Below are 9,733 nucleotides of genomic sequence, written 5' to 3' on the forward strand. Positions count from 1 at the left end.
GGCTTTGACATAGACTCCTCTGGCTTCTCAGTATTCTTCTCTCTGCAGTGCTACCTGTCCTGGACTTTATCAGCTCTGAGTCATTTGAAGCACTTTTTTTAAACAACACAGTCAAACCAAACGTGTCAATTACTTTTGAATCCTTAGAATTTTGGCCCTGTGTGTTAAAATGGATTTATTTTCACCACAGTTATTTCAATATTGAGTTAAACAAGATGTTCTGTCCAAGTAACAGAAAAAGAAATATTTTCATTTTATATTTTATGTGTCCTTCTTACTAGTACCTGCATTACCTACTATTACCACAGGGGCCAGCAATTGAGTTGCAGACGCTGGTGTGTCCTGTTAGTAGTGACTTACAGCTGTAAACAGTCTTTTTCCACATGAGCAGAACCCCCCCAACACCTGCAAACACATTGTAAATAGGATTTAACCTGGTGCTACTCTTTGTCTGTCTTCCACTCCCTGCTTTGAATAGTTGTTCTACCAGCTGAAGGGGGACATGTGTTTGAAAGTGATTGAAAATGGCAAACACAAGGACGTGCACATCAGAGAGGGAGAGGTGAGCTTTAATGTCTTTAATATGCATTACTATTGCATTTTATCTTTACGTTACACCTATGGAGTCCATCTTTAAAACAATGTAATGCCCCCTACTAATGAAAACAAGGAACTGCAATGTGCTTGTGATGAACTTTATTGTTGTGACAACCTGCATTCTATTAATTTCCGTCCCATTCGTAGATGTTTCTGCTGCCAGCTCGGATCCCTCACTCTCCCCAGAGACAGGCCGACACTGTAGGACTGGTGGTGGAGAGAAGACGTCTGCTGACAGAGACCGACTGTTTGAGGTTACACCTCTCGTCATTTTCTTATCTCTTCTGAAGGAGATAAAAACAAACAAAAAAAATAACGGCAGAAAATGTACAGAAATATACAAAGGGGCATTTCAATCAGAAGCAAGCCATTCAAAGCCAAATGTACTTTACAAAAACAAACTGACAATTAGATCATCTGATCCTTAGAGGGCTGCAGGAAATACAAGGAGTACAGCTTTCTGCAGTTGCGTTAATGCATTGCAGAGTAGGTGACAATACAGCATTGTTTGTGCTCCAGAGGGTCTTGATACAATTTCAAAGCTGCATACTGGTGTTCAAATGAAAACTCCGTAAGAAAAGATGGTAATAATATGTTTAGGGTCATTGTGCTGTTGCATCACCCAACTTTTACTAAGCTTTAACTGTGTAGCCACACTTGCATTATTCTGTACAATACATGGACTGTCAATTAAAAAACAAATGTATGCAGCTTGCCTGTCTTTCAAGTGAAGCCAGTGTGGTAGTGCCTTAAACCTACATTCTTTCTAATAGCCAGCAGGGGGCGACTCCTCTGGTAAATTTCAACTGCATAGAAATCTATCAGAAAATGACCCTACTTGCCACTGTATTTATTACCCCAGCAAAGATTCTCCTAATGAGTTTATGGTCTCAATCACTAGTTTAAAGTCTCCTGCTTTAGACAATAAAGCAGGCTATGCTGTAGGGCCTGACTACCTTTTGACCAGGTGTCCGTAAGTTCTTCCGCCAGATCCGCCCTTCGCTTGTCAAGTTCCAAAAGACCAAGTTGGCAGGGTCAAAACGTAAAAGTCAAGGCTTCGAAACTGTAGTCCACAAACCAACAAACGACACTGCAGTCACAGTTTCTTTCTTTATGTACAGTTCATGATAAAATACTTTGATAAACTTTGTAATTCTTGTCCCCTTTAATAATGCTGTCCAGGCCCAGAGGAGAGCAAAGCAGCCCCAACATCATGACGCTCCCACCACTGTAGTGATGATGTTACCTCCTATGGATGCACTGTTGCCTTTGCAGTCCGAGAAAAAAGACTTCCTGTTTTACATCTCTTCCCAAAACAGCCATAAACATCATTGCTGTATTCAAATTTGCAGGTTTCTCAGTGACGTAAAGCAGAACTAACATGAGTGTGTGTTGGTGTTTTCAGGTACTATGTGGACAACACAACTGACACCCTGTTTGAGAAATGGTTCTCCTGCCAGGATCTAGGAACTCAACTAGTGCCAATAATCAAAGAGTAAGACATTTTCTCACCTTTAAAAACAATGCATCAGATCAGGTTGTTTAAGTATGATTTGTTTGGTTGATTAACTTTTTTCTTGCAGGTTCATGGCGTCTAAGCAGTACGAAACAGGAAAACCTGATCCAAGTGAGTCTTCTATTCAGAAATGTTGTTAAAAGTGTTTTGTGTCTCGAGGGTAGAAGCATTAAAATGTTTATCTTTGACTGGACAGATGAAGTCTTCAGAGAGCCTCCGTTCCAGTTTAACACCATGAACGTGATGTCACCCTTCTCCTTCAAAGACTGGCTGGAAAAACACAAGCCGTCCCTGGGCAACGGCAAGTCCATCGACATGTTCGGAGCTCAGTTTGAAACAGAGGTACAAGGAAACCTTTTTACTTTGATCAGCTTGTTGCTGATTATTTAACTGACCCTTGGCTATTGTTGTTCACCAAAGTTTTAACAGTAGAGAACTGTTAAAGTATACAATGTCTTTTGTAGAAAACAGGTTCATATTTCTTAAAGTAAGGTATAAAAAGTAGCATTACTTTTTCAGTAACAAAATTTTGTGTTATGTCGAGCTTGTGGAAGTTCCCTACTGGCAATATGGATAAAAACATGCCACAGCAAGTTCTGACTGCATAGTTTATGACACAAAGGCAGAATTACAATTGAGACAATAGCAGCATATGAGACATACTGCAGATGATGAGAGATAAAAAAGATCCTTTTATGACCCTAACAGGCAACAGTGTTTGGACCTGGGCTGACAGAGACGTCAGTGCGACAAAGTGATCTGTGGATTTGGCAGCTGGTATGTATGTGCAGTGTGTCCCAACCATCTGTTAGTGCTGCTGTATGTATAGGTTCTGATCAAAATGTTACAAGACTGTGCCGGTAAAAATCAAAAGCTGTACCTGATTTACCTTTGATTGTCAAAGTGGTCTGGTTGTGCACTCCCAGTGCTTCTGCGACACTTGTCACACTCCCTGGAAGCCCTATTATGTAAACATGCTGAGTACCATCTGTACTGAGCGGGAATCACCTAAACTGTGTCAAAGGATAACCCTTCAGCATAAATTTCATTTTAAGAAAGAGGAGAAGTTACAGAAAGACAAATCCGGCAAAGCGGGTGGGGAGTGATGTTGTTTTGGCCTTAGAACCTGTGTTTGTTTACTGCACCAGGACCATCCATCATGCACTAATTCAGGTTGTTTGCGCTGAATGTTCTTCTTGAGACAGCTCAGGCCATTACAGTAGACGGCTGTCTTGACATTGACCTGGAGTCCGACCCTGGGGGACTAACTCCTGGTGGACAACCCAATGAACGTTGAGTAAAAGAACGAGCATGCCCTTGGTGTGCTCCATAGACTGTATAAAAGATGGACGTAGCAACCGGCCCTGAAAAATGAAGCCAACCCGGAAGTGTCAAAAACCTGCAATATCACTACGTCCGCTAGTCCTGGCTCCAAAAAGCCCTGGCTCCCATAGAAATGAATTGGAAAGGAAGTGATCACAGATTACAAAATACCGCATTCCTACAGCTCAGGATTTTTTTCTTGTTAGTTTTCACAGTCAAATCCAGAGATCAGGTGGCCAATCTGAAAATAAATCAATACTGAATTTTTAAAAAAAACGTAAAAATTTTGTGGGGTAAGGGGCGTGGCTGGCTTGATTGACAGCTGGCAGCGACGATGCAGACGAAGCGAGCAGAAGAGCGGGCAGAGAGGGCCCGCCTCTCAATCCGTCTGACCAATCGCTGCTCCTGTGGCTCTGCCCCCCGCCGATGATTTTTGCGTCACTGGCTCCAAAAATCCAAGATGTCAACCAGGTAGTAGCAAAACCCTGGCTTCATTTTCTCAGTGCAGAAACCAACAGGTGACGTCATGGTAGCTACGTCCATCTTTTATACAGTCTATGGTGTGCTCCTGACCGGATGTCCCTTGTCCAGTTTTGGAAACTGTGGGCTCTTACAATGTGAAAACAGTTTTCTCTCTGTGGTAGCCACAGACCCAACTCTCGTCACCAGCGATGCTCTTCTCCGTGAGGGTTGGATCGTCTCAGCTGCTGACTGACACAGATTGTGCTGTTGTATCACAGATGCACCCATCTGTAGTCACAAATACATATGTAACACATGTCCTTATGTTGATAGTTCATGTGACTCATGACGATCACTGCTTGTGTATGTCACATGCGCATAAGCATGACGCACTCCATGTGCACCACAGTCTCAGAACTTTTTGATAGTCCTTGATACATGTGCTTGACCTGCTTTCTCTCAGCCAAATGTATTCATCTCTATTTTGTTTACTCTGTCTGTTTCTCAGGAGGGATCCTCCAAAGTGACTGTAAATGAGCAGGAGTTCACCCTTTGTGCAGGAGACAGTCTACTAGTTCCTGAACAGAGCCAGTAAGTCAATGTTAATGAATAACTGCCAGAATCAATATCCAAGATATTCCAGTGTTGTTTTAAAGGAAGCGGTTTGACAGTCATGACGGAAAGATTACTTCCTTTAAACGAACAAAAATAGAAAACAGTATATGGTTTTCTCTTTTGTAGATACCAGTGGCAGAGAGATGAGGGGACTGTTGCCTTGTGTGTGGTCCAAAACCCAGAGCGGAAGAGACCCTAACCATCTACTGCTAATTCACACAAATACAGTATATTTACCTGTGAGGATGTAAGTCATGTAAACTCCTGTGCTTCACATACAGCTCTACTGGTCAATGAACACTACGATGTATATTATTGTCACATGTGGTGCAAACTGTGCACTCACTGAAGTTTTGTTAATTGCTAATGAAAGTGAGCGTTGACCCATTTCAGCACAAGAAACTGCTGAAATTGAAACTGCACTCTGTCATTTTGCCACTGCTTGTACGTTTATATTAGTGTTGAGAGAAAACAAATAAAGAAATATTCTGAGAAATAGAAATGCATCATGTGATTATTTGTCTTAACACACACTCTCTTCAACAGGTGATCAGTTAGTTAAGCTTAATGGCTGCCACTGTTTATCAGTTTTGTAAAACTTACTTCTCCGGTGGATTAAACCCAGTGAATGAAAGGATGTAAAACACATGTCTGAGCAAGTATCAGGAATGTAACTTTGTTGTCAGACGATGCTCAGGAGTTGCGTGCCAACTTCTGCTTGAATATTATTTAATCCACGTTGTAATTGAGGTGACCTTTCTGAGAGAAATCCCAACTGCTTGGGCATGAGTCCAGAACAGATTTCCATGTGCGACGTGTTAGGACACATCCATAAAATTTAGAACAATAAACCAAGAATGGGTGCAGCTATTAATGAGGCCAAAGTTCTTGTTTGATTGTTGTAGATAAAATGCCAACATAAAAAATAGAATGCACATCAATCTGCTACTGTGTTTATTAAGGACAGGATTATTAGATTTTGTGAATATACACTGTATTCGTGCACAAACCTGGAATTCAAACGGGATTTGTACTCCATCCATCCATCCATTATCTATACACCGCTTAATCCTCACTAGGGTCATGGGGGGCTGGAGTCTATCCCAGCTGACTTAGAGTGAAGGCAGGAGACACCCTGGACAGGTCACCAGTCTATCACAGGGCTACACTCAGAGACAGACAACCAAGCACACTCACATTCACACCTACGGACAATTTAGAATCAACAATTAACCGTAACATGTTTTTGGACTGTGTGGGAGGAAGCTGGAGAACCCAGAGAGAACCCACGCTGCACAAGGAGAACATGAAAACTCCACACAGAAAGATCCGAGGCGTCCTAACCGGGACAAGAACCGGGGACCTTCTAGCTGTGAGTCGACAGTGCTAACAACCGATCTAGGATTTGTACTGATGTGGACATTTTTAACCATAATGTTTCATTGCAAAATTGATTAAACAGTTCTAAATCCTACTTTAGATATCATTTTGTTTTTATTAAAAATATTCTAATAAATACGTTTTTTAAAATCTTGTAAACGTGGTCGTATGGTGTGTGTTTTTTTTTAATATATGCGATAAGACATGTCAGTCAATATCATGACTGACAATCTAAAAAAAAAAAAAAGAACTCCAGGATTTCTTACTGAAGCCATCTTTTTCAAGTCTGTGCTAAAGCAAACTAAGTCCTGGCTCTATACATATTTACCAGACCGGTATAAGAGCAAAGCAAGAAAACAACTGTTCCTATAACGCCGTCATACAGTGTGTTCAAGTTATCTACCAAACCAGTTCTTCCATCAAAATAATTGACTTCAAGGTGTGGGAAAAAGCTCACAGAGTGAACTGAAGCTGCCAGTTTGAATTTGTCTCAAGTCAGGCAGCTATATCAGAACCCTTTAAATATGAAAATATCAAAAACTGAGTCATGTTACATTGTTCCTACAAACTATTTCACAAAATGTGTTGTGGCTGATTTTGGAAGCACATGATGCTGGTCGTCAGGATGTCAGTTCAGTTGTGCAGCCTTATCCTCAGAGTGTTCCTGATCACATGCTGCTCTGCTATAAGTGCTGCCACAGCCCAGGGCACAGCGTACTCCAGGGTCACCAGTCCTCCCAGGTTGTACCTATAATTTGAGTAGTCCCATGGACAGGCCCCCAGCAGCCTCAGCCCCAGCCCCCAGCTCAACTCCCAGAAGTAGATGAACATGGTGTAGGCCGTCAGTCGCACAGGCAGTGAGCGAGCCAGCAGCACGGCCCTCAGGCTCTCCATCAGGTAGATGGCAGTGGCGTACATCGGCAGCGCCCACAGGCTGCTGTGACCCGCCAGTCGTCTGTCCTGGGTGCTGCACCAGTCCCACACAGCGGTGAAGGCCACCTCACACAGGCAGCCATGCAGTGCGTACACATAGAGACGAAGGAGGGCGGACAGAGGACAACTGGGGACGCTGTCCTGGGATTCTGCAGGAGATTCATCTTTAACGCCAGTCCCTGCCACAAAGAAACAGAAAGGACTGTGTATTTTTGGCCATTTGGAAAGTATTATAAGACATTCAAGGTCTATATATAAATAAGCATTTGAGGTTAAAGTTCTCTTCATATTTAAGTGCAGAATCTGCAAAATGTTGCTTCTGAGTTAAACTGTAACACAACAAACATCAGTGAATATGAAGCAGCAGCCATCAGCTGGTTCACTTAGCTTAGCATGAAGACAGGAAGTGGAGTAAACACTAGCTGGCTTGGTTTGAAGGGAACAAAATAACTATTTTTAAAATCTTATTTCTTTAGTTTGTACAACAGCTTAACAGTAAAAATAGCAAGTTATGTTTGTTATATTAGATGGCAGACTATTTCTTGGCCTGGAACTGGGACTTCTTAAACTTTCTACTGACTTTCAGACAACCTCAATTTTGGTACCCAAACCCCCACCCAGCCACAGATTCTCATTTTTATAGTTTAATTTCTTTGCACAATAAACAAACAACATGCACAAATTAATGACCTTTGGAAGAGCTGGTAGGTGAGCTGTGTTAGCTGTGAACTGCACCAGGCTAGCTGTTTTCGGTCCTTCTGCTACTACAGACAATGTTAAAATAAATGCAGATAAGTAAAATTAATGACTACGACAGAAGTGCAGTTTTGGTATTGCCCACTCTTTACATTTTTTTACCCAATATATATTTAATAGATACGGTGGTAACACATGTCAGTAACAGCTACCGCTTCTCTGCTAAGCCAGGCTAGTTAGCTTTTAGCTAAATAGCCTTACCTGGTGTTACATTTTTCTTCATAGCAAGAATTAGTTATTGTCTTATGTGGTATAACAAATTAAATTCTTAATGTGTTGATACAACAAAATAAAAATTAAGCAAACAGGAATGAGTGGCTAAATTACCTTTAGCGAAGGCTAACAGCTAGCTTTACTTATCCGAAGTGCATTATACTGCAGTTTTTGTTTTTTTTGGTTCTCTAGTTTCTGTCAAATATTCATGTGGTGTTTAGCCCAAAGCTGCAAGCAGAATAGAAGAAACATTTTAATGATAAGATGTCAAAAAGATTATAATTTTGTTTTTGTGTGTACACTAGGATTTTCATTTTTGTCATTGAAAGTCATGAAAAAGCAAAATGATGAATTAAATTGGAAATTACTGCAGGAGAAATGTATTTTCCTATTGAAAATTTACAACACCTAGTGGATAAAGGGTGGGTTGTTTCAGACATGATTTTTACAAATAATCAGAGCATATTATTCAAAACTCTCAGGCATGAAAGCCTCCAGTCTAACCAACCACTCATCAGCTAGATTGCTTTTAAATTCATAGAATCATCTTCAGCTAATCTCTTTACAGGTTGAAAACGTTTCCTATGAATCTATCCAGCATTTGCTTTACGATGATCCTCAATTTAATACAGCTTATACTGTGATTTTTATAAATATGACAGGTAATATCATTGTTTTTTGCTAGAATGTCTTCCACATGTTATGTTACCTCTAGTCTACACTGTCCTGTTTCATGCCACAGGACACACCGGCACAGGGTACCGGCTTTAAAGTGGATTAACGGACTAATAGCCCTGCTTAGTAAACTAAAGGCTTGGAAAATCTTCAACAGGTTTTCACTCGGTGCTAGAAAACAATAATTCATTCATCAAAACCTGTCAGCTAGTTGACTGTAACTGTCAATTATTTCTACTAAACTAACAATACAATCAAAAGTAATTTAACATTAGCATTGAATTGAACTCCATCACTTCACTTTTTCACTCACTGAAATAAGGATGCAATGCTGTAATGATGAAACTGTGATCCTGGGCAGTCATTAAAGATAATATTAAAAAGCAAACAGTTATAACTCTCACCTTGTTCACTACTACCTCGCACTCTCCTCACATTTAGCTTTCTCGCCTCCATCCCTGGCCGGCATATGGGACTCTGTGCCTTTGTAATCCCTCTTCCTCCCTATGTGTGTATGTGTGTGTGTGTGTGTGTGTGTGTGTGTGGTTCTTGGGCTAAACATTAAGCTGCCCCACGTTATCAGAGTGAGACAGTGATGTCTCTGTCACAGACTGAACTGAGGAAGCCAAACCCTGACCACCTGAGGGAAAACTGTGTGTAGAATCAATACTGGCATTGATCTCAGAGTGGCCGCTTCACTGTTCTCTTTAAGCATACAGTAAGTGTGCAAATAAGTGTATTGACGTATTGCTGTCACACAGAAGCCCCATATAATACTATACCTGAGTCATGTTGTGGGTCAGATTGGGGGTCATCAGTGAGCCACGGTACCTGGGTGTGTCTAAGAGGCTGGTTGAATATATACTCGTATTGATAGATGAATGTACTGGATCTGTTTAAAATTTACACTACATCCAAGAAAATTCAAGGACGGCAATATTGGCATGTCCACTACTTTGGTCCAGACTAAAATACCTGAACACATATGCAGTGGATTGCAATGAAATTCAGACATTCGTGGTTCCCAGAGGATAAATCCCTCTGACTTTTGTGATCCCCAGATTTTTTCTTGATTACCACGAGCAGCCAAACATTGGCAGTTTTGGGTGAAGTGTCTATAAAACTGTTGAAAATTAAAAATTTGCCATGAACAGTACAAACAGCAATGTTCGAAATAGGATTAATTGTAATAGCAAATACAGTGTTTTGTTTAACACCACCAGCAGGTCAGAATGTCGATTAATTCAATATTTAAGTTTAGGC

At 41.0% G+C, this 9,733-nt stretch overlaps 2 protein-coding genes across 2 annotated transcripts in view; one reads left to right on the plus strand and one right to left on the minus strand.

Moving 5' to 3' along the window:
• haao (3-hydroxyanthranilate 3,4-dioxygenase) overlaps positions 1-5,015 on the plus strand; it is a 6,518-nt gene extending 1,503 nt beyond the window's left edge. Inside the window, exons 3-10 of the mRNA XM_008276523.1 lie at positions 479-562; positions 745-851; positions 2,003-2,092; positions 2,181-2,224; positions 2,310-2,455; positions 2,822-2,890; positions 4,407-4,489; positions 4,640-5,015. Coding sequence (XP_008274745.1) covers positions 479-562; positions 745-851; positions 2,003-2,092; positions 2,181-2,224; positions 2,310-2,455; positions 2,822-2,890; positions 4,407-4,489; positions 4,640-4,712 — 696 coding nt within the window. The 3' untranslated portion in view covers positions 4,713-5,015. The remainder of the gene's footprint in view (positions 1-478; positions 563-744; positions 852-2,002; positions 2,093-2,180; positions 2,225-2,309; positions 2,456-2,821; positions 2,891-4,406; positions 4,490-4,639) is intronic.
• A 1,511-nt stretch (positions 5,016-6,526) lies between these two features.
• Positions 6,527-8,926, minus strand: LOC103353508 (transmembrane protein 229b-like). Its single transcript, XM_008276524.1, has 2 exons — positions 8,869-8,926; positions 6,527-6,990 (listed from the first exon to the last, which is right to left on the minus strand). The coding sequence occupies exons 1-2, from the start codon at positions 8,924-8,926 to the stop codon at positions 6,527-6,529; spliced, it is 522 nt and encodes a 173-aa protein (XP_008274746.1).
• Between the last annotated feature and the right edge of the window lie 807 nt (positions 8,927-9,733).

This window comes from Stegastes partitus, unplaced genomic scaffold, assembly GCF_000690725.1.
Source record: "Stegastes partitus isolate 25-593 unplaced genomic scaffold, Stegastes_partitus-1.0.2 Scaffold75, whole genome shotgun sequence".
In the NCBI taxonomy this organism is placed as follows: Eukaryota; Metazoa; Chordata; class Actinopteri; family Pomacentridae; genus Stegastes; species Stegastes partitus.